The following is a 24,417-nucleotide window of genomic DNA, read 5'->3' on the forward strand; positions in this document are numbered from 1 at the left end:
AACGCAGCACATGACCACATACTCAGGTGAGGGAGGGAGGGAGGGAGGCTGCGGTTGCGCCGTGGAACTACATTACCCACACTGCCCTGCGCGCGTCAACAGCAACAGCTAGGGATGCTGCGATATCTCCGGCAGCCAAAGATCGCAGTGGCTGCAGAGATTCGGCTGCTGGACTGAAAAAACAACAACCTCACTCTTGTGTTTTGGTGGATGACAAAATCCTCCGCACGGACACACGCAGGCTCCGGGCTGCTGTCGAACCTAGGCCGGGTTAGAGGACCGTGCTAATGCGTTAGCTAACTGGAAAGGGAGAAGGGGGGGGGGACGAAACCCAGTTTAATCGCTAATGGGGGGGAATTAAATAGATATGTGGCGACTGGCGGCGGCTCCAGTTGAATGAGGATGGACAGATCGTTTCCGGGCGACGCTATCGTTGAAGTTTCACGCCGGAACCGCATCGCACTCGGAGCCGCTGTCTTCAGAGGGTATAACCTGGATAACCTTACACACGACATGTCATAGCGCCCAAGCGGCTAGCACCTGAGCTAGCTCGGCTCGGCTTGGACTGGGATGGAGACGAACCCAATGTACCCAGTGGTATCCTCCTCCTCCTCCGACCACGGGCGGCTGCTGCAGGGATAGCTGCCGAGGAGCAAGACCCTTTCTCCACCCGGAGATGCTCGAGCCTCCCCGGGTGGTGTAATTCACTCCTTACGTAACAGCCTCAGCTACATCACCAGCGACTGATCGGAAAGATCGCCTCCTAAAAAACCTCCACATCAGCACAAGAGGAGAAAGGAGGGAGAGGTGGGGGGTGCAGTGCTTGTGTTTTCAGGCTGCAAATAGACTCGTTGTTGGGTTCATTCTGTACGTGGAGAGGAACCAGCAGTGTGTGTGTGTGTGTGTCCGCCCTGTGGGTCGCTTCGGACACCATGAGGAAGTTCTTCGATTCCCGCAGGGAGCTGGTCAACTCCGGGCCCGGATCCGGAGGAGGAGGAGGGTCCGGGTCCAGTCACGCAGGAGGAAATTTCATTGGACGAGCCTTCACCATCGGGAGACACCAGGTCACCGTGGAGGAGACCGTGGCTGAAGGTGAGAGATGGAGGTTTGCACAGGGCAGATGATGCATGTTGCAGGAGGAGGATGATGATGGTGGTGGTGATGATGATGATGATGATGATGATGATGATGCTTCATGCTCAAGGTAAATACACACAGGAGTCACATGACAGCGCAGGGATGTAACCTCATCCCACAGAGAGGCTGCAGCCATGCATCTGCCCCCTGTGTATCCTGGATGCAGAACAGGGGCCTGCTGCTGTCTACTAGCTTCCCCTCTGAGTAACACAGCAGTTTATCTCTCCTCCCCCCAATATCTCTCTCTCCTCTCCACTCTTTTCCACCCATCTCTCCCCTCCTCCCCATTTTTCTCCCCACTCACCCCAACCGGTCGCCCACACCGGGTCTGGTTCTGCTTGAGGTTTCTTCCAGTTGATGAGGGAGGGTTTTTCTCTCCACAGTCTCCAAAGTGCTGCTCATTGTGGCAGCTGTTGGGTTTCTCTATAAGTTCTTCAGATCTTGACCTTCTATGTGCCTTGAGAACGTGTATATTATGATTTGGCGCTATACACAATGAAATGAATTGAATCTCATCTGAGCTGATGAAGACCTACCTGAATGAATGAAGGAAAGGTGTCTCACAAGCAGAAGATCATAACAAATTGTGGGATTTCATTATAAACACCGGTGATCGTCACTTTTTAAATCACCACAATATTGCTAAGGCCTGTGCTTGACCTAAAAAAAATGCAGTTTCATTCATTATATTCAGCCTGGGAATACAATCTTGATGTATGTCCATGTATTTCTGGTGTTTTAAACAACAGTTTATTGAACATCATGCTAGTGTGCTTGCATACATGCTATTTAAAGTACATTACATGAATTAAACAAGAGAATATTGCAGTGATTTATGCTAAATCCCGAAAAAGATTGTCATCCTCAGGCCTCATTCCTTAACTCTATTGACTATTGATTTTACACAAGCCACCCCATCTGCTCATTTTTCCCAAACCGCATACTGTGGTAATTATGTCTGCCCCACAGTATTAATCAGTGTGTCAGGCTGCCAGCGAGTGAGGACTTTCAAAGCCAGTGCCCACAGTTTAAAGGGTGTAGGAAGACAGTGTTGTACAGCTGATCAGATTGTCTGCGCTTGCTGGAATGAACCGAAACGTTTACGTCAGAAGTTGGAGCCGACCCTCAACTTGCAGGAGGCGATGGTATTTAGCGATCACGATGCCACAGAGCCGCACAATAAGTTTGTCACGTGCGGCATGAGCACGATGTCTGGCCCGAAACTGAAGTCACTAGGTCACAGTGAATTTGAGTGCGGCCTGAGCTATACCAGATGGTTAGGCCTCAATGTAGGCCTCTACATAAACCCTGCAGCAATGACATGACTAATGCATTACACTATAAGGCTGCAACATTTGCTCCTGCTCGTCCATATTGATGCAAGTCTGCACAGATACAGATTGAGACAGTTGTTCCTTTATTTGATTGTGAAAGGGAGAAAAAAAGAATGTGTCAGCTTAATTTCCCAAATCATAATGCCTTAACAAAGCTTGTGAGAATGATGTGATGTTGGTTGCACTGATTGTATTTGGTCCCTCCTCTCTTTGAAGACTGACCGTGTGATTTGGTGTCTTTCCCCAATCCTGCAGGAGGTTTTGCGATTGTGTTCCTCGTGCGAACAAATCAAGGGCTGCGTTGTGCCCTGAAGAGGATGTATGTCAACAATGAGCACGATCTGCAGGTGTGCAAACTCGAGATCCAAATAATGGTGAGTTGCCGCTGACCGAACCTTTTATCTGTTTGTTCTCACTTTAAGCTTGCGGGAGTTTGAATGCTGGGTAAAAAACACACACATGAAGGCAAAAACAAAACTCACTGCTTTTTGAAATTGTACCTGCAAATGTCCCAAAGATCCTCAAAGGAAAGATATCTTGCTCAGGTATGAATAACTGCTGGATTCAGTTCACAGTCAGCCTGCAGCGGTGTTGTTGGGATGGTTCTGTATTTATTCATCTGCTTCTTGGTGAACTTTGCTTTTGTTTACACAGTATTGTTTTGCATGTTCTGCTCTCCCCTCCTGAGATGGGTTTCAGAGATTGACGTGAAATCTCATGCAGACAACATATTACCTTAGTTTATCACCATTCATCGTTCTGTTCCCAAAGTTGAAGTTTTCCCCCTTTGACAGATTTATAATAAATGACGCAACATAAAACTGAACTGATCATATCCCAGCTATACATTCACTGTCATATACTGGTAGAAGGAGACTATTCTGACTCCATCCGACCGCTTGACCAAGAGCAGAAATGGGATTTATTTGGTCTATAAATAGACACGTTTGTTATGGTAGCCTAAAACGAAATGTCATTATTCCATCAAGAGGCTTTAAAAGGCTTTTTTTTCCTATCATTCACTGAATTCAGGATCTGGTCACGCAATTCAATCGTTCTATCAGTAGGAATCCTCAGGAAGGAAGGAAGTGATCCATGGTCAGATTATTTAAAAAGCTGCTTCTATAAACTTTCAACAGAATTACAATCAGCTCTTCATAACAACCTGGGTTCTTGTCTCGCTTCGGAAACCAACACTGACAATCTGAAGATGATGTCATTCAAAATGTTTCCTTTTACGTCAGTCTCTCGCTCTTTCTCACGCACAAACACACACACACAGGCATGTATAGATTGACAGTCCTTCACCTCAGATGGTGTTCATTACCTAATACATTACTGTTTCGGATTACCTCACACTGCATCATTCTACTCGTACTGACCACAGAAGTTTAACAACATTAAAATTCTCACTGCATATTTTCCAGCAAAATATGGAAATATTTCTTCCCTGCCCCACTTTGTGTTGCAAATCTTTGTATCATGTTATTATACCGGATTTAAAAGTACGAAAGTGTGTCAGTTAGACTTCTATACCCAGAGCATCCAATTCACCAGTCATATTGTACAACAACACTTTTCAGCCACTTACAGCAGTTGCCTGTTTTGTTCCTTACTTTGAGCAGAGTTGTGTGTTAACGCTCTTGAACTTGTGTGTTCTTGCAGAAAGACCTTGTGGGTAACAAGAATATTGTTGGTTATCTGGACTCCAATATCACTGCTATGGGATCAAGGGATGTATGGGAGGTTCTCATACTTATGGACTATTGCAAAGGTGATTACTGTCGGGGACACGGGCTGTGGCTGCAACTACATACTTTTATTTTTGTAAAAGTGAATAGAATTTGTGTTTTAAAGAAGTTAAAAAAATCAATGATATACTTGTCAGCTTAATTATCCGTGTTGTTCGTGCTGCTGTATAATTGGATTTTATTTTGCAGGAGGGCAGGTGGTCAATTTGATGAACCAGAGGCTGCAGACCGGCTTCACCGAGATCGAAGTGCTGCAGATCTTCTGTGACACGTGCGATGCCGTTTCACGTCTGCACCAGCGCAAGTCACCCATCATCCACAGAGACCTGAAGGTGACACATGTTCCCACCTCGGTTCCCTGTAGCACTCTGCTGTGCAACGTGTCAGACAGGACAGGTTGTCCAATCCCCGGTATCAAAAGAGGGAAAAAGCACCACCTGCAGATTACCCTGCTGTGAGGTCTTTTGAAGAATCAGGGTTGAAATGTTTGTGTAGAGTTGTGTTAAATTATGGATAGCTGCAACAGGACAGAGGAGGTAGATGTCAAAATACTTCAAATGCTGCAGAGCTCAGTCAACTGCAGCGTGGCCTGTCACATTCATTTTAAGTCACCGTCACTCAGTAGTTATAATCCAGATGGAAACATTTGGATTTCTTCAACTCATTAAAAAAATTCTTAAACTTGAGATTGGTGTGTTAGAGCATGACTAAATTAGCATTTCATTATGTGAAGGTGGCTGCACTTCAATTTTTATACTCAAGCTGTGTGTGTGTGTTGCAGAGGGGTTTGACTTTGCAGAGAGGGTCAGTTGCTGCAGCACCCCGTGACATTTAAAAGTCCAAACCAGTCGTCTTAATTGAAAGCAGCTACACGCGGCTGTGAGGGTCTCATCTCGTGTTTATATCTACAGGTGGAGAACATCCTCCTGCACGACAAGGGTCATTATGTGCTGTGTGACTTCGGCAGCGCCACTAACAAGTTCCAGAGTCCGCAGACCGAAGGGGTTGCCACGGTGGAGGAAGAAATCAAAAAGTGCGTGCCTCTTTCCACCTGTTTTTTCTATATCTGCTGCTTTTATTTCTTAGCACTCGTTTTGGTTAAAGCTTTAGACTCGCTGAATTTGTTTTGTTTCGTGCAAAGGAGGTTAGAGACAGATAAAATTACAATTTTCAATAACACTTTGGCTGATTTCACTGCTAATGTCCAAACCAGGCAGGTTTCTTACTAATTTCTTCCTGTCCTCTTTCAGATACACCACTTTATCATATCGTGCCCCTGAAATGGTTAACCTGTACAACAACAAGACTATCACCACAAAAGCAGATGTCTGGGTGAGTGAAGAGGACGGCAATCCTGATAGCAGTGAATAAATCAAATAAAGCCTCAATTTCAGTTAAACATAATGACTGTTGCTTATAGTGTAAGGTTTTTTTTTCCAATTTATACCTGGATTTACATGGGTACTGGATTTTTTTTATAGTAGAAAGCAGTTACATCCTGGCTTGTTATTAATATATTAAACCTACGGGCTTGGTAAATATAAGTTATATGAGTTTTAGGGATTGGTTCTTAAAAAATTTAAATGAAAAATAGTTTTAGTCGCATTTGTTCTGCTTAAAAGTCAGAAACTTCTGTGTATTCACTTAATAGTTTGAGAACACTCCGTCTGCTGATGTGGTTTGGAGGGGGACATTTTTTTGTGTGACTTGATTGCTATTCTTGTTTAATCTCCTCTCCTCTCCTCTCTTTGTTTGTGTTGTTGGTGTGATGGGGCATGCTTGTGATTGTCTTCTCCAGGCACTGGGTTGTTTGCTGTACAAGCTGTGCTTCTTCACTCTGCCCTTTGGTGAAAGCCAGGTGGCCATCTGTGATGGCAGCTTCACCATTCCAGATAACTCTCGCTACTCTTACGATCTTCACTGCCTCATTAGTCAGTGTCTCTTTAACATCACTTCACGTTTTCAATATCAATTTCCACAAAGCATGCACTTGTGTAAACGTTTATTCATTGACTCTCTATTCTTCTTTTTTTTGTGGTGCTTTTGTTAGGATACATGCTGGAGCCAGACCCAGACAAAAGACCAGATATCTACCAGGTGTCCTTCTTTGCTTTTAAACTAGCTCAGCGGACCTCCCCTGTTCAGAATGTGAAGGTCAGTTTCACTCAGCACTGGGGTCAGCTGAAATATTTGGCTTTCTGGCTTTCTATCATGAGGAATTTTTGTTAGTATTCAGCGGAATCTGCAATGGGTTTCCTTGCCTGACCTACATTAACAAATATGTTTGTTGTCACGCTGTGGGAGGAAAATCTGCACTAATCATCATTTGAATACAGAATATCTGCCAACTTCAAGTTTTATTGTGTCATTTTTCTCCCCCATAATCCAGAATTCTCAAATTCCCTCTAAACTTCCTGAGCCGATCAAAGCGAGTGAGGCTGCGGCAGCAAAGAAGAACCAGGCTAAGCCCAGGCAAGCATGAGCTGCTCACATTGTATTCCTATCAAAGCTGTAGTTACTCTACATTTTGTGGAAGTAATTAGGTACAATCAGTATTCTGATACTCATTAAATAATTATGTTCACACTGTTTGCCATCATTAACATGAAGGTCAATACCCTCCCTTTGTTGCCAGACTGACAGATCCTGTTCCCCCCACTGAAACCTCCATCACCCCCCGCCAGAGGCCCAAAGCAGCCCACACCCAGGCTGCTGCGGGCATTCTACCCATCCAGCCTGCTGCTCTCACCCCACGCAAACGGCCTAATATCCCTGTTGGTGCAGCTCAGCCCATAGGTACGTATGGAAAGAGAAACCAAGGTTTTGAATAAAGATGTGCATAAAGACAAGAATCCCTCTAATCCTCTGTCCACACGCTCAAGCCTACAATTCTCAACAGTAACGGATCAAGCACGCAGGTTAAGACTCGCGTAAATTAATGCAATCTAACCACAGGCCCCAAGTGATTATGGGATTATTTTCTCCACTCTGCCACTTCAAATACTGTTTCATTTTATATCAGCTTTGTATCTGTTACAAATCTCTTAGATTTTCAGTGTTTATCAGATTCTATGATCCTCTTTGATACATTTAGTTCGAGATGCACAATAACTCAAACCCTCCTACAAACCTTTTTATGTTGTTTGAATTTTGCTCTCTCAAGAGTAATGAGCTGTGTTCCTTTTAACAATTCCACAGGAGTCAGCTTAAACCTCTCTCAGCCCGCTGCAGCTCTGCAGTCACAGAAGGTGCAGACTTCTGCTCTGCCTCTCATCCAGTCGCTAAACAATTCCGTTCCGGCTGTGGCGCTGCAGAAACAGGTACGCACTCTCTAAATACATGGAGGAGCTTCCTTAAGATGATACAAAACCTTATCTTTCTACAGTGTGTGTGTGTAAACGTGCAAAAATACAGAAGAAGAGGAAAGAATCGGAAGAAAACAGCTTTAGTAGCATGATATTATTATTATTATTATTATTATTATCAGGCCTATACACATAACTTAACGGCTGCAGTTGTTCCTATCGTGCCAGGGCTTTGCATATGTGATCTTTACGGTGATGACAGATAAAGTTCTCTGTGACAGGTCGTGCTGCCAGCCGCAGTTACAGGAGCAGAGACCCCCCCAGTAGCGGTCGTATCACCAGTGACCAGGAGTGACGTCCAACCTCAAGCTCAGCCGACAGTACAGCAGCCGACCACAACTCCCTCTGTGGTCAGCTCCTCCTCCCAGCAGGCAGCAGTGACTCCATCCAGCCCGGCCGCACCTCAGCGTCCAGCCCGACGCAAGCAGGGCAGCCAGCCTCAGCAGCCGGCGGCTCAGCCTTCGCCCAGCAAACCGGCCTCTGCTCAGCCACCTGTATCTCAGCCCTCAGCTGCCTCCACTGAGATCAGCCAAAAATCTGCTGAGACGGTGAGACGGCTGCTGCTCACCATCACCAGCTGTAACATACTGTGGGTTTTATTAAGGTTGTTTTTAATGTGTTTTGCCTTCACTGCATGCTTCTCTTGATCAGACTCCACCTGCTTCTCCAAAGACAACTGAAGAGCGAGGGCACCAACGTGTCCCAAGTGACGCCACAGCGAGTAGCATCGCTGCAGCGACAGTTCCTGACTCTCAGCAGCTGCAGGGAGTTAATGGAGATGCTGCTCTTAACCTGTAAGTGGCATATTTACTTGAATATGAGTTCAAATTGGTGGTTTTCTTCTGTGTGTTTTATCTGTTATTCTGTGCATTTGTCTCTCAAGATCACTTACATCTCAGCCGAGCAACACCCAGCAAGTTCAACAAGGTGCTGGAGACGCAGTCCAGGACCAGAGCAAAGCTGGAGCCGCTGCTCCTGCCTCTGGCGGCGCAATCATCACTCCGACTCAGGCGTGGAACCCCTTCGACGATGACAACTTCTCCAACAACTTCTCCAACCTCACTACTGAGGAATTCAAATCGGAAGACAAGAAGCCCAAAGGTAAAGTTTGTGTTCATAGATAAGTATTATTTTCAAATAGCTAACAAAGAGGAGATGTTATAACTACTTAATGTCTTCACTAGACCTACCTTCGGAAACTGAGACGTCATATTGTGAAGAGTTGATACCAGGCCTGCAGGCCTTGACTGTGGAAACCGAATCCCAAGAAACAAGTATGTCACAGTTTTCCCTTTAGAGTCAGTGTTTTTGTTCTGTTCTTTATTTTTACACAGACCAGGGCCCACAAAGCTCCAAGGGATCTTCACTTCCATTATAACAAAGTTACATCTTAAAATTATATCACACTGGAAGTCATTCAAAACTTGTAAGAAAAACACTTTCAAACGGACTCATAAACCTTGTCTATCCAGTGTAGTTCTAACATTAGAAAAATGCATCTTTGCACATTGATACTCAACTAAAATAATAAGATAAATATGAACATAAAATGTGTTAAACTCTGGAGAAATGTTTTATTCTAACAGTTTTTAAAATAAAAAACATCAGCATTTCAAAAGATGAAATATCAACAGAACGTCACCGTCATTCTTATAAACAGGCAACTGTTCTCTTGAGTTAGCCTGCTCGTATGTGGACATCAAACCAAGCAGACATAAAGACTGATTAATTTATAGATTAATGGTAGTATATCTTCATAACTGCTGTTATTATGCTGGGTAATGCATTGTACTTTATACATCTGAAGGACTGTAATGCTATGTCAAACCAAGAAGTATAGGTCTTAATGTGATAGCTTCCTATGTTCAGAACATAAATATAACAGGGGGTTAGTCTCAATGAAAGAAATGTCGGCATTGATTATTGTTTTAAGAGTTGATGCTGTTGTGGGTCTGGGAAATGTAGCCACTCACGGTTTAAGAGCTACTTTTAACAAGCGAGACAAACGTGAGAATTGATTTGCTCATACACAGAACTAGGTAATGCAGTTGCTTTAAGTCTTAAGCTGCTGAAAAAAATGTGGGAGAGTTTTTAGTTTTCCTCAATATGTCTGTTTGATTTATTAAAAGAAGAGGAGATATTTCAGGAATTACACTTCCTTTACTTTCCTCCCAAGTGTTGCGTGAATCCTCAGCCCAGGTTTAAACAATTTGTAATGTATCAATGAAACAACAAGCAATGTATTCATATTAGGTTAATTATTTAGGCTTAATTTCAAATCTTTGCTGCATAACTTTGCTTTGTTTACCAGTTGAAAGACCGTCGGCCATCGTAGACTCAGGAGCTTCGCTGGTGGCTGTAGCAGATCCTTTCTGTGCCCTGGAGCTGTTGGATGCACCACGTAAACACAGTCTCTCTGCTGGTGGATGCATGTTGGAGCTGTTGGATGTTCCAGGTAAACTCAGTCTCTCTACTGGTGGATGGATGATGTATTTTTTTGTTACAGTCTCACACAGTTTGGCCATTCATGAAAAGCTCTCGTCTTCCCGAAAGAACTCCAGACACATTGTTTAAGAGACATCTGAAAAAAATGATGTGCTGGTAATCCTAAAATATTCTTTGTGAAATGAATAACAATTAAATATGGATGATGACATGAATAAATGATGATTGCTGAAGTACTTGATCTAAACATTATATAGATGAGCACCCTGTCTGGCTCCAAACCAAACTTCATCAGACCAAGTTCTTTTCAACGTCTTTGTTTCTCGTCTGCTGCTGCTCTGGGAATATCTTGAATCAGTAAATCCTCACATGACCTCGACTACACAAAGAACACAGTCTTTTCCCCTGTACTCTGCTGTCTGCTAGTTGAACATGTTCTGACCCTTTCTCTCTGTCTTCACCGGGCTTAAGAGAAACTGATCGAAGGACTCAAATCCCCCGACACATCTTCCCTCCTGCTGCCTGACCTCTTGTCATTGTCGGATCCCTTCGGTGGCTCCTTGGAAGAGTCTGCAAAAGGTGTGTTTGTGCTCCTAAATGTTCTATGGTGTGAATCTTAAAATATTCTTGTTTGCAAGTAGTTGAAGGAACGTAAGATCAGGATATGTATCAGTGTCCTTGTCCTTAATTAAACTTTAATCTCTCCTCTTTTCACTTTTGCCTTCTCCTGAGCCAGACTCCCTCACTGCAGACGACTCTCTCCTGGGCTGCTCCCTGATCTCTGCTCCGTCCGCCCCCCCAGCAGCGAGCAGCGCCACCTCCTCCGTCTCCTCAGCCCCCAGCTCGGCTGCCTCTGCTCTGGATGATTTCAGTCTGTTGTCTGGAGACTCCACGCAGCCTAAAGCAGGTAAGGTGGAAGAATCTGGCAGAAGTAGGCGGTGAGCTCCCTGAACACAGAGAGTGTGAAATTTAAAGCAACATCACCAAAAGCTACGATCCGATGTGGCCTGATAAACGTTTGTGGGGGTCTCGCTGTATGTTTAATTCAACATCCGCAGATGGACTCAGAACTATATTCAAATTCATAAGATGGTCAGATGAGGACAGAGAAAAGAACATTTCCGTTTTTACAAGCTGACACTGAGTAACCTTGAGAAGCATCTTGACGTTTTTCAGCTCATCTCTTCATGACGTGTCCTTGGACATTGAATGAGGTGCTGGGAACTTGATGTCTGCATATGTATTTCTTACACAAAGAAGTGTCGGTCACAGTGATGCAGCATTTGGTCAATTTCAGTCTTGGGTAATAGAAGAAAACAGGAAGAATACAAATGATTTAGAAATGTGCATTAGAGTGACAGAAACACTCACTGCGGTTACATGTGTCCGATTGAAACCCGATTTCTGGCGTTGTCCGGTTTCAATCGAAGATCCATGTCATGTAACTCCACAAATCTAGATTTCTTGTGTCCGACTGAAGTCGGATAACCACCCCCAGATAAGTAGATCGGATTTGGCTGTATATCGGACAACGCGCGCATGTAACTCTGGAAGCTAGACAACAACTGGAGAAGACGTCTTTGCGCATGCTTGAGATCCTGCCCCCCCTCCTCCCTCCCTGGCCGTGACCCGGAAGTCGACACGTAGATAAATTGTCGCTGCCCGGTGCCGGCCGGCACTCGCCATTACCATTCTAATCAAATGCGCCGTTCGCATTCGCAGTACTCCTAGAGTAAACATGCACAACATCATGTAGAGGGACGTAGCTTCACCTTGCTCTCCGTTCGTCATCTTTCTCGCATGCTGAGTTGAAGGCTGTTGTTGTTTATGGTTGCTAGTGGTGACGAGGTCAAGCGGAAATGGCTGTATCACCACTAGCTGTAATGAAAACAGCGCCACCTATCGTAGCGGGGTATGAAATGCTTTCGGACAAGAGTCGGATTTCTCAGTGCCATGTACCCTGAGATAGAGCAGTTAACCCCCCATGGATAGAGAAACCCGATTTCGGCCGAAATCGGGTTTCTGCCATCATGTAAACGTAGTGACTGTGGTTTACTAATATTCACTTAAAAGTCAAATGTTCGGTGTTCCAGTTAATTAATCCTAAACAAGGAAGTGCCTCATCAAACCAAATATAGATTTCTAGTTTTTGAAATGTTGTTTGTCTCTGTATGTTGGCGACCTGTCCACGGTGTACCCCCCCCCTCTCGCACAACACCAGCTTGGATTGGCTCTAGGTCTCCTAGCAACCCCAAGCGATAGGGATAATGGACGGATGGCATTTTGGACTTGAAGCTGTTTTCAACCAGAGAGAAAAGGAAGACTCCAAACTCCTAAAACCATCTACTGTTATTAGGGATATTAACATTATCACTGTCTGTAGACTTCAACCACTGGGTGGCAGCAGATGCATTTCAACCTCACCTTAACAAATTCATCTCGACAGTCTGAGTTATATTTCTCTCTATAACGTCGTAATCTTTTGACATTAGAGGAAATTTCTTCTTTTGAATGGAAACGTATTTGAAACCATATTATGTGTCCCAAACCGAGAGATCAGCCGCAGCTGTGGCTGACTTATTTGTTCTGTGTCTGATGAACGAAGGCATTTAACTGTTGTTGACAGGACAAACTCCCAATCACAGCCTGAATGTGTGCAGCAGCTGCATGATCCTAATTACCACTAATCTCTGCTCATAAAATCTTATCAAACAGCTGTTTTACTGTGGGGGAGCAGTGGATGGTTTGTTGCAGTAGCTGAGCTGATTTTATGAAAATGTTGATCATGGTAAAGGGGTAAAAATCATTTTTGGTCCCAAACTATATTTGTGCTTCTTTTTGTTTTCTTTCCACCCCTTCCTCTAAAGATTGGGCTTTTATTCTGTGACCTCCAACACCTACTTTTCTTCTGTTCTCTGCAGACTCGTCTCTCCTGATCTCGGACTTTGAGCCTCAACAAGCCGGCGGAGAGGTCGTCACCGAAGATGAGTTTGATCCTATTCCCGTCACAGGGCGAAAGAACTCCCAAGGTAAGTCTCAACAGTCTCTGCAAGGAGGCACAGGCGGGTCAAGATGGTTTTTAGGATTAGAGACGCACCCGGTGGTGTCTGGGGTTCAGTCGCATGCTAATTTGCTCAATAATTACTGACCTACTGACCAACTGATCAGGTGTCTGCACTACTTCTGCATCCTCACTTGAGAATGATTGACAACCAGTAGAGTTAAATGGGTAAACTCTGCCCTCTTTTTTTCTCTCCTCTCTCTTTCTCAACCTCTCTCTCCCTCTCTTCTCTGACTGCTGTGTTTGCTTGTTGTGAATCCCACTCCTCTGCTTCTCCTCCCCTGTTGTTTGCCCGTACTTCCCCCCCCTACCCTTGTCTGTCGGCCAGTTTCAGGAGGCCACTCGCGCAGTAACAGTGGCGGCTCTGAATCCAGCCTGCCCAGCCTGGCCCGCTCCCTGCTGCTGGTGGACCAGCTCATCGACTTGTAGGCGGCTCCCTCCCCCCCTCCAAGTAGAAGCTGTAACCCTGGACTGGCATAGCATAACTGCAATCAACACTGCTGTCATAGCTAGCTTCCTGCACCCCTGGCTGCTATCATCGTTGTAGCTCCTACAGTAGAAGCCTCCTCCGACTTTTATTGCTTCTTCACTCCCGCCCTCTCCGCCGTATCGACTTCATTATCTTGGCTTCTCCTCACCTCTTATCTCTCACCCTCTCACTCACATCTTCTCTTTGTCGTAGTCTCCGTGCATCGTGTATTGTCCGTTGGCTCAATACACTAACATCATCCTTTCTCAAGATTAACCACCGCATCTCTCTGTCAATCAGGATATGATATTGCTATCCAGTTGGTTTGAACAATATTGCATTGTGTCTAATAGCAAACAATAGAAGATCATTGTTGTAATGTACAATAGGCCTAGTTCTAAGTGGTTGTAATTATCGTGCACAAGTGAATTTGTCGTTGTTCGGCTTTTTTGAGTTCCTCCTCCCCAGGTTTATTTGCACATTTAAAAGTAAAACCATGGAAAAGTTAAATGATAGTTAGTTCAAATAGAGTCAGTTTGTCTCTTCTACAAAGGGAAGCCTGTTTGAAAAGTGTCATGTAGCCTGATTTGCACAGTAGCAGGAGTGTTGCCTCCCTCAGCCTCGGCTGCTGGAGGGAATATCTTTTAACAGTTTAAAGCTGCTATCGAAACGTTCAATTATATTGTGTCACAATCTGGAAACAAACAGCCATAACCCCTCATTCTGCCTCTCCTTCAGCTTCTGCATCATAAGCACCGTACAAAGTTATTGTGATGCGGAGAAAAGCAGGACACAAAAACAGTGAAGTGCCATAAAATAATCTGTGAAGTAAACTGACTAAGCTGAATGGATGAGTCCTTGAAGTGTACGATATCTGCTTAGTTCTAACTATAACTACAGTAAAATAAATATCTTGCACATTATGTTACCAATTCAAGGTGAACTTGTTTTCAAGACAGAGTGCTTCACCTTAATTTTATCCTTGAGGCAAGCGATAGGTTGCTTTGGAATTAAATGACAAATCATTGGTCATTTAACAGTGTTTATAGCAGGGTGCCATACCGCCAAAAAAAAATGCATGAAATCATGAAAAAAACTTGAATAATCAACTATGATAGAAAAACTTAGAAGTAAACTAAGTAGAAACAACAATTCAGGTATTTTGTGGCACTAACAGAAACGACACAATGTGGCATTTTCACTCATTCGCATTTTTTAAATATCAGCTGAAACATGAATTCCGCATCATGCAATCCCTCCTACATTCCTGCCGTTTGTTCACTCATAACTTGTGTAAATAGAAATCTGGACCCCTGCAGGCTCTTATCCAGACCATAGAGTTGGTTCTTCTTCCCATGTATATATGAAGTCATTGTCATAAAGCTTTACTTGTGGAAAACATATTGCTTTACATGTGAAATCTGTCATCCACATATATATACATATATATATGTATATTTATATGGTGATTGATTGAAATTTGATTGATTGATTGATTGATTGACATTGTTTTCCTGTTAATAAATGTTAATATGACTAGAGTGTTAGAGAATGAATGTAAGAAATAAATATTAGTCTATAATGAAAAAAATATATATAATTCTTAACACCATAATCACTGAATAATATGGAAGAATACTCATTCCTCTTTGTGGGATTGTTTTTCTTGGTTCTATCTACTCAATAACTGTCGGTACATTGAACTGTATAGATGATAATCCTAGTCTTTGTTAGACTTGAGAGATTAGGCTGAATCCCATGTCTTATTCCACCTTTGTGAAACGAAAGTGAGCCTGTGTTCCGTTTGTTTACATGGACTGATGAAGGATTATATTTTTATTGAATGCGGTCGACAGTTTTTCTGACGAGCGGGAGCTTAACCTCTTGAATCTTAGTCCTGTTTCATGTCTTCGCTTGAACTAGAACTTTTCTTTCTTCTGAAATTGTGCTTTGTAAAGCTTTTGTTTTTCGCTTTACCGGGTTTTAGTGATCACAGACGTCATATCGAAAAAAACGCATGGCAGTGTTGTTGAATGTTACGTTCACGTGTGTTGGTGGTTCTACAGTGTTCTGATAAGTATGTATGTGTGTATGTGTGCGTGGAGTCGGACTTGTTGGATGTTTTTTCCAGTAGCCTACTTGTGTTGTTGTTTGCTGCGAACATGGCGACAGTCACGTTGTCATTAAAGTCTCTTCTAAAAGCACAGCCCCCTCCCTCCTAAATTCTCTCAGGTCGTCAGAGCTCCATGACTCTCTCTCTGAGGGTTGGACACGTATTGGCTTACTGCTCGCCCCAGTCTCTCTGTCCTCTGGACGTCTGCGCTCCATAGCACAGCTTCAAGAATTTGTCGGATTTGTAACGTGTGAGGGGCTCTGTAAAAGGGGAAATTGGCCAGTTTCACAGTGACCACACGACACTGTTGCTGCTGTGGTTTGATTATCTGACTGCATCAAATCAGCCGACCAGGGTTTGAAAATCAGCTCCAATCAGCAATATAAATGTTTCTGTAGGATCAAACAAAGTCATTTTTACTTCCCAATGCATGAACACAGTGCATGAAGACCACCTCCACCTCAATGTCAATACTAGAAAATTATATCAAGTAGAATATATCCTACATTACACATATGCATTATTATTGTATCATTATTTATCAGGTTTTAAGATAAACAAATCAGTCATATTGTGTTAAAATGCTGAAAGAAGTCCACGGATGCTGGTTAGATATATTCCACAAAATCCGAATAAATGTAATAAAAAAGATCACCTTAAAACTTAAATAATAAACCAACTCAACAAATATTAACGGAATATGAATATACCGAATCTGAGAAAAGAGCTCAAGTTATCGGGGGGATTCTTTGATGATAAAAGGTAAAGACGTTTCATGATAATGACTTTATGTATTACATATTGGTGTCTTTGCAATTTCAATGTTATACACTAGCTCCAAAAATCTAAAAGATCTTTAAAGCACCAGTGACTTTTTCCAAGCCAGTAAACATCAAAGATCGACCTGCTCCTCCGGGCGTATTGAGCGTAGCTACGGCATGTGCAACTCACGGCTCACGTTTTTCCCTTTGAACCGTCACCCTCTCTATGGTCCCTCCACTGAACAGCTCAGTCATTCGCAGTTACTGTTTGAACCTATGCAACTCCCGAGCTTTCTCCCTGTCGCTGCCTGTGTGCTGCTGTAATCGGTGAAGACGAACAGGTAGTGAGATTAGTCCTTGGGTGTGAAACAGGAGCCCCTCGTCCTCTGTTGTTGTTTTTTTGGTTGTTGTTTTTTTTTTGCCAAAACTGAAATCGGATACTCCCCGAGTGTTTTTGAAACGCCTCTTGTCCGTTTGGCCCAAACCTGCGTCAGAGCTGTGGTATCGTGTGCTCCTTCTATTTTTGTGAGATAATTAAAGAATTATAAAGGAATAGCAAATAAAATACAAATGTGAATGTCAACGTGTGGAGTTTTGATTGTAAGACTTTATTATTTTATTCTGTGAGTAAAAGAAACATTTAAACAATTTATATTAAATAATACATTTTCAATTTTATATTGTATTGTAGGGTTTTGAAGTTTAAGTGTCATAATAACAATAATTAATGGGAATAGATTAGTTTCTCATCCGACTTGCATGGAAAGATACGTGCATGAAAGCTTGTGGGAGACTGAGGGTTTAAACGTAATTTGTTGATTTGTAATATAATACATTTGAGTTTGGTTTAATTGTGTAATTCACTAATCAACATGTTATTCTACTTGGAAAGCAGGGTAAGTCCACTCAGGTAAGATCAAACATCAGCTTCATGCCCCATTCCAACTTTCCATCTTTATCTATTACTGCGTTGTGTCGATGCATTTAGTTTCTGTACGATTCGGTTTCTATTTCAACTACACACAATAAGATTATTTGTTATAATAGAGTTTGACCGGACGACTCAAAGCCACAGCTTATTTTTTGGGTATCCACATATTTATTGTGCGTCAAATAACAAGAATAGAGCAGAACAGATATGATGGAGATGTGTTTGAGGTGTATTATATAAATAATGGGATATTAAAAAATTTATATAATAAAAAAAGTATAATTATTTTTCACATATTTAAGTACCTACTTAGTACATACCCTGAACCCAATTCTTGTACAACCAAATGTTACAGTTCTTTGTCAAAGTGGTTTGTTCTTTTTGTTATTGTAAAACGTTTTTTTATAATTGCTAATATTTTTTCATATTTTTTTAAACCCACAAATTTGGATCTGGGCCTCTACACTGAAGATATTTTGACACCATATTAATAATGATAATAATAGTACTGTTAATGGTAATTATTATATTCTCATAATAACAATAGCTCCTTAGCCAATACAAGGGCTCCACAACTAAATCCTGAAAACATCATTTAACAGTTATGCACAAGAAAATTATAAAAGTATCTAAAGTAATCACTAAAAGCAATGAAGTAAAATTTGGGAACATTTATTTTTGAGCGATGAATTAAATTCAGATGGTGACGCTCCAAGTCTTAGTTCCTCATGTAAACATATCACAGTAGAAAAGCACAGATCTAAATCAATTGTTTATGTTAACGAATGTTGGATTTTAAAAAACTGAAAAGTTTGTCATCACTAAAACGTTACAAGATTTCCACTTGATCACCTTCTGTGACAGGGATCCTATCAATATGAAGCAGATTTGTTTCATCATTCACTTCTCTTGTGTTTAATATCACTGAAAGTAGAAAATAGGCTGTTTTGTACAATGTGCAGTAGATTCAGATTGTAGTTTTGAATCTCTGCAGCACGTGTCCTGATGTGTTTCCTGCTCTCCTCCACACACAGACCTGCAGAGGGAGCTCCACAGCAAAGCACCGAGCGGCTCCGGAGCTTCTGTCCTGCTCCAGCTGTCTGAGGAGCAGCAGACACGTTGGATCCAGCAGGAGACGACTGCTGCCTGCGTCCATAACAAACACATGTTGCAATCTGATGAGATGAGCACACACCACCATGTGACACCAGCTCCTTCCACCAGTTTCCCCCTCAAACCCATCAGCGGCCCGGTGACCTCTGATGTCTTCCAGCTGGCTCCTTTCAAAACACCTGGAAGAGAAAGCGGTAAACCCACCCAGGCGTCCGATGTCTTCCTCCAGGCGCCGTTCGGGAAGAGGCTGGAAACCACAAAATCTAATGCTCAGTTATTTAAATGTGGAACACAGCACATTCAGAGTCACCTGGTCCCCTCTGCAGCATCTGTCCCCGGTCCCCTGCCCCTCGGTCCCCAGCCCCCTGGTCCCCGGGCCCCTCCCCGGTCCCTCGGCCTCCAGCAGCCGGTGGCCGTGCACCGGGTCGTGTCCCGGATCGGGCAGCGGGCCGCGGTGGGCTCCGTGGCCGTGGGGCCTCTTCACTCCTGGACCATCGGGGGCCGAGCTCTGGAAGACCCGTTTGTTTCTGCACCTTTCCATCCGAGGTGCTCCCAGGGGAAACCTTGAGGATGTGTAACCGTCCATTAAAAAAATGCCAAGTCAAGAGCTTTTATTCTGCAACTAATGAAGAAGCCAAAGTATAAGTCAGTCGCAGTGTTACGCTTGTTTTCTTATGTGGTTTTATGATTATTGCTGCGGTATCAAACAGACTCAATGATCCCTTTAACAACGAAGTACTTCAAAGTTAATGCTCTACCTCAGTCACGTTTTTTTATAATTTTTTTGACCAGATATATTTTACTTTTATTCCATTTTTTTTTAAATATTTGGGGTATCTCAACTTTATTTATATCTTAAACATGTATCTTGAGGGAAATATTCGCAGCATCTGAAACAAAATATCAAGTTACTGCATTCATTTTAATATCAATTTTGCTGCAATTGCAATGAGTTCTATTTCTGCTTTCTATTATCCATCTTGTCTTATTTCTGTTAAGACCTTAACAGTTATTCCACCTTTCATATCAGTGTTGGAGTTGTTCCAGGCTTGTGTTTACATTCAGCATCGATGCTACAGCAGAAACCAAACATTTTACCACAAGCTAAAGAAAACCAGTGAAATTAAAATGGAAGTGGTAATGGGGGGAGGGATTCCTTTTTGCAGTTGTAGCTTACATATAAGGGAATTTTTGGGACTATTTAAAGGAACCCCAAATGGTTAATGACCTTAGTTGACCTGCTTTTAGAGGTTGTTGCTGCCGTTTCCCCACAAACTCTGAGCAGTGTTTTTTAGACTTTTGTGGTTTGTTTTGAAATGAGTTTGATACTTTTGTTTATCTTTGGTTTTAGTATTTTTGAATGAAACATATCATGTATGTCATGAAGTAAATCAGAAAGTACAGTAAGAAGTCAGCAGCATCTCTACCGAGCCAGGTTTTTATTAAGTTTCTTCTTAAAGTGATAATATTTTAATACATTTTTCTTTATTATGCTTCATACAATGTGGCAGAGACTTTTTTTTTTTTAAATACCGCAATGCCTTTATAAACAGCATTTTGTGCATGCATAGTATTTTTCATTTGTATTTTCTGACAACTTGACATCAGTGAAAATTAATATGTATTAAAGTTTTATAAATATAATTGCAGTAATTTGGTGTTAGTCTTTTTAAGGTAAATACTAGTTTATTGTCTTAATTGCTGCTTCATAACCAACTTGTTTCACAGCAGTGGCTCCAGGCCTTTGTGGTTCTACCTGAGAGGAGATGGAACAACAATAAGAGAACTGCAGGTTAAGATGTTTGTTCTGTGTCCCAAATTGTGCTAGTGGAATGTTTGAGGACTTTATATCCTGAATCTGTGCAATTTGATGGCTGATGCATCACAGTTTTGCATTTCTGTCTTTTCAAATGTCAGTTAGGCTACAGAGGTTAAATGTATTGTCTTTCCATGGAGACGTTTGGTTTGCTTGTTTTTATTGAGACCAGATTATGCAGATTAAACTCACTTGGAGGTAAAATGGAAAAACAGATAAAAACACCAGACATGATAAACTTTGTCTGACTGAGTTCCTAATAAACCAACACGTGTTACAGGTCAGAACCTTTTCTTTGGGAGGAAAGTAAATTGAACTTGTGTTAAAGATGAGCCACTTGATTTGTTGCGCATCATGGAGATTTACATTCCTGAACCTGGAACAAAAAGAGCACATGGAAGAGAAGTGGCTTGTACGTCAAGGAAAAGAGAGATAAACAAGGAAATGGATAAATGTGGAGGTTTTTGCTACCACCACCAAGGAGGTTAGGTTTTCACCCCCGTGCTTTTTGTTGGTTAGTTTGATTCTAAGTAGGACTATGCGTAAACAACGGATCCAATTTCTACAAAATGTTGTGTAGAGGTAGGGCATGACCAAAGGAAGAACCCATTACATTTTCCTACTGGTTTTCTTAACTGAACATTGTGTGATGAGACGTTTTTCCAACATTTACGTCGATTTCTCTGAGAACAAGTCATTGATCTTGATGTTCAGGAGACTGATTTTTCTGTGTGCGCAAAGTTTCAGGCTGTTATGTGCTGCAGGATTATTTTTCCCATTTTACCCTGGACTGCATGGATTTTCCAGATGTTATGTAATGAAACTGAATGAAACGCAGAGAGGCTGATGGATCCGATCAGAGAAGATCAGGAAGGGGAATTTATTTAGAAAATCAAAAAGAACTTTGCAAACTGCATAAACACTGCTGCATGAGCTGAGACAAATTTTGCAATGCTCTCTTTATTATAGATGCAAAGATGTAACATTCTATATGTTCACATTGGCACATGCAAACAAACAGGAGAAAGATCTATGCAATAAATTATGTTCCTCTCAGGAAAGTCAAGATACCACCCAAAGAGATGAGCTGAGAGAAGAACCTCTCACAGTGCCACAGGTGAGACAAAACTACAATATTAGACAACTCTACCTCTGTTGCTTACTCTTACAGTCAAATTACAATTATCTATGTTGTTTCTTTGTATCATTCTTAGGAAAGTGATGAAGATGATAGCCAGAGAGAAGAAGAGAAAGAGCATTTACATATGAGGTTGATTACACATTAGATTAATTTGTCATTGGACAAACTGTAACATATTCTGCAGTTTATTAACGTGTACACTTTCTATCCATCCGCTTATTTTTCTCTTTCTCATGTATTGTAGCTTCTGTTTATCTTCCATACTAAGTGCAGTCTGCCAAAACAAGGTTATGAGCAAAACAAGGGAAACCTGATCAGTTTCAATGCAGTGCTTCTCTTTCTATCATTTAGGACAATGTCCCTCAAGAAGTTGATGATGTCCACTCCTCCCATGGACTAACAGAAGAGCAAAGCATCATCTCGATTCTCTCTTTTGCATTGAGACACAACACAACAGGTGTATTAATGGAAGACCTGCTGAAACTGCTCAAATTGCATTCTGCTCGGACTAGTGCAGTTCCAACAAGCAAGTATTTTTTGGAGAAACCATTAGCTGGTATTACACATCAGTATGAACGACACCATTACTGTAGAGTTTGTACTAAGTACATTGGTTCTTCACAATCTCTGGAAGAACACTCAAATGTGTGTCATGTTCCTCATTCATGACAGTGAAAGCCAGTTTACAGGAAGGACATTTCTTTATTCACATACCATTGAAGGATCAGCTGAAAGACATTCTTGAGAACCAGGGTATGCATGATCTATGTTTTTGTGCTGATGCCGGTACAAAGCATGTAATAAATGACATATGTGATGGCACCTTATATCAGACTTTGAAAAATAACAGTAAAGAGGATTTTCTGTCCCTTACATTCAACTGTGATGGTGTACCAGTTTTTCAGTCCTCCAAATTTAGTATTTGGCCAATATTATGCTGTGTTAATGAGATACCACCTGAGAGTAGGGATAAACATATACTTTTATGTGGTTTGTGGTTTAGATCCAAGAAGCCAGACATGTCCTGCTTCTTTAAACCATTTGTTGAGGAGTGTGCCAATCTTTCTCAAGCTGGTTTTGAGTGGCTGCATCCTAGTGACCAGTCATTGAGACACATAAAAGTGCACATATAAGCAGTTTAATGGTGAGTATGGCTGTGGAGTCTGCCTTCACCCTGGGATGCAAACAAGGAAAGGAAAAGGAAGCACAAGGATTTCCCTTTAATTTCATTGTCAAATCATGTTGTTCATTTGAATGTCTCACATTTGTGGCACCACAAGTACATTTTGTAAGTATTTTCTATAATGTTTGCAACAGTTTAGTTTTACTGATGATTGTCCAACTTATATAAGTTTGATATTACATTTTCCTACTAAGGATATTGTATGCAACATTACTGTCATATATTGTTCTTATAAATACCCAAATCATACAAGTTTCATTTTGTTCAAATTTACTAAGGATCTTATATCTGGTTTCACTGTTGTATGCTTTACATACAAGTTTCAGACAGAAGACATACACATTTTATAGGATTTATCTACATATTTTCCATATGGGTTGTGCTGTTTATTAAGAATGTTTTACATGTTTTGTATCACTCATTTGTAAAGATATTAGGTCACGCCCATGCAAAACTGATTTCTGGTTGCAACTGTAAGCTTTCATCAGACAGCACCATATATCCAGCATAAAGAAATGTATTAATGTATGCGCCCTTACTGTAATGATTGTTTTTTGAACCTATATTAAGGGCAGATAGACATCGCCCGAATCAAATGGAGTCTGGAGACAGGACTTTAAATATCGATCATATTGTTGCATCACACAACTCACCCAGTTCTGCTGCACGGTTCCTGAGGTTAGGTCCTGTCAGTTGTCTAAATAAACTAATAACTTTTTATTTTCCAGGTTTTTGGGAAGAACACAATGTGATTGAACAAGACAAAAAATTCGAAATATATTTAATGGTGTTTATTTAAAGCTATCGAGCTAAAGTAAACATGAAATGAATTAAAGGTTTAGTGTGCAAGATTTTCCTGAAATGGATCGATTGGCAGAAAATGACTATGAAATAATCCTACTGATGTGTTGGGTTTCATCTAGATTTTCTAAAAATTGTGGACTTCTTTCCCCCTTAAATGAGCCCCTTATATTTAATACATCATATTTACATCTGGAGCCCCTCTGGAAGGGGAGCGAGCTGTGAGGGGAACTCAGCTGCAATATGCAACTGCACCACTACATCTCACCAACTTCTACACACTGAATCTTTAAATGTACATCTTACTGAATCAGGAACTGGATATGGAGGTTTGATATATCAATGGCCCCTGTGTGTAAATTGTGGCCCTTGATTTATGAAAATACTTCACCAGCATCTGGAGAACAACCCCCCAAGCTAGCTTGTCCTTAATCTTTAACTCATTACTTTTCTCATCTGGACAGTCTGACAGGTCTTGACCATGACCTGAGAGACATATTCAGCCAAAAGTGACCATACTGAAAGACATGTTTGCCTGATGTTTAATGTGTATTTTTTATCTGATGCAGAAAAACCTAGGTGGAGGTTCTCAGGTTGTTTGTCTGCCCCATTTTTATAAACACATGTCAAATTCTGTACGAAGCTTCAGTTGGACTCAGAGATGAACTGAAATGATTTTGGTGACTGAAGGTAAAATGTCAAGGTCACGGTGACCTCATGTTCTTGTGAATGTGAGATATTACAAACACCTTCAGGAAATGTTGTCCCATCCAACACAGATATTCACTTCAAGGATGATTTGATTATATGAGGTCCACTCAGAAACACAGTCATAGACCCAGGACTGATATAATACAGAGTTTAATGACATCAAATAACCCTGAGGGAGATGAGTGAATACAAAGAACTCCTGCCAGAGAGGATTTACAATGCAAAGCAGCCAGAACACTGGAAACAATAGTTATCGTGTTGACTCCTTTGAATTATTTTCTCACA

General features: G+C 41.7%; 2 protein-coding genes across 2 annotated transcripts in view; one reads left to right on the forward strand and one right to left on the reverse strand.

Annotated features, from left to right (window-relative positions):
- anxa4 (annexin A4) overlaps positions 1-24,417 on the reverse strand; it is a 60,709-nt gene that overhangs the window by 9,862 nt on the left and 26,430 nt on the right. The gene's annotated exons all lie outside the window — the stretch shown is intronic.
- On the forward strand, positions 402-19,233 carry LOC133013645 (AP2-associated protein kinase 1-like). The gene is made up of 20 exons (XM_061080655.1): positions 402-1,092; positions 2,727-2,845; positions 4,137-4,245; positions 4,412-4,554; positions 5,134-5,255; positions 5,473-5,554; positions 6,021-6,153; positions 6,273-6,376; positions 6,612-6,694; positions 6,858-7,018; positions 7,421-7,542; positions 7,809-8,135; positions 8,239-8,381; positions 8,471-8,688; positions 8,772-8,861; positions 9,899-10,042; positions 10,504-10,611; positions 10,769-10,939; positions 12,954-13,061; positions 18,402-19,233. Exons 1-20 carry the CDS (start codon positions 933-935, stop codon positions 19,046-19,048), a joined length of 3,294 nt encoding a protein of 1,097 aa, XP_060936638.1. The 5' UTR covers positions 402-932; the 3' UTR covers positions 19,049-19,233.

Source organism: Limanda limanda, chromosome 1 (assembly GCF_963576545.1).
Source record: "Limanda limanda chromosome 1, fLimLim1.1, whole genome shotgun sequence".
Lineage (NCBI taxonomy): Eukaryota > Metazoa > Chordata > Actinopteri > Pleuronectiformes > Pleuronectidae > Limanda > Limanda limanda.

Bases quoted from the DNA above. Each gene is read 5' to 3' on its own strand.
- LOC133013645 (XM_061080655.1), top strand. From the start codon at position 933: ATGAGGAAGTTCTTCGATTCCCGCAGGGAGCTGGTCAACTCCGGGCCC. The intron at 8,689-8,771 runs GTAAAGTTTGTG...TGTCTTCACTAG, and splicing joins GGAAGACAAGAAGCCCAAAG to ACCTACCTTCGGAAACTGAG. The intron at 10,612-10,768 runs GTGTGTTTGTGC...CTCCTGAGCCAG, and splicing joins CTTGGAAGAGTCTGCAAAAG to ACTCCCTCACTGCAGACGAC.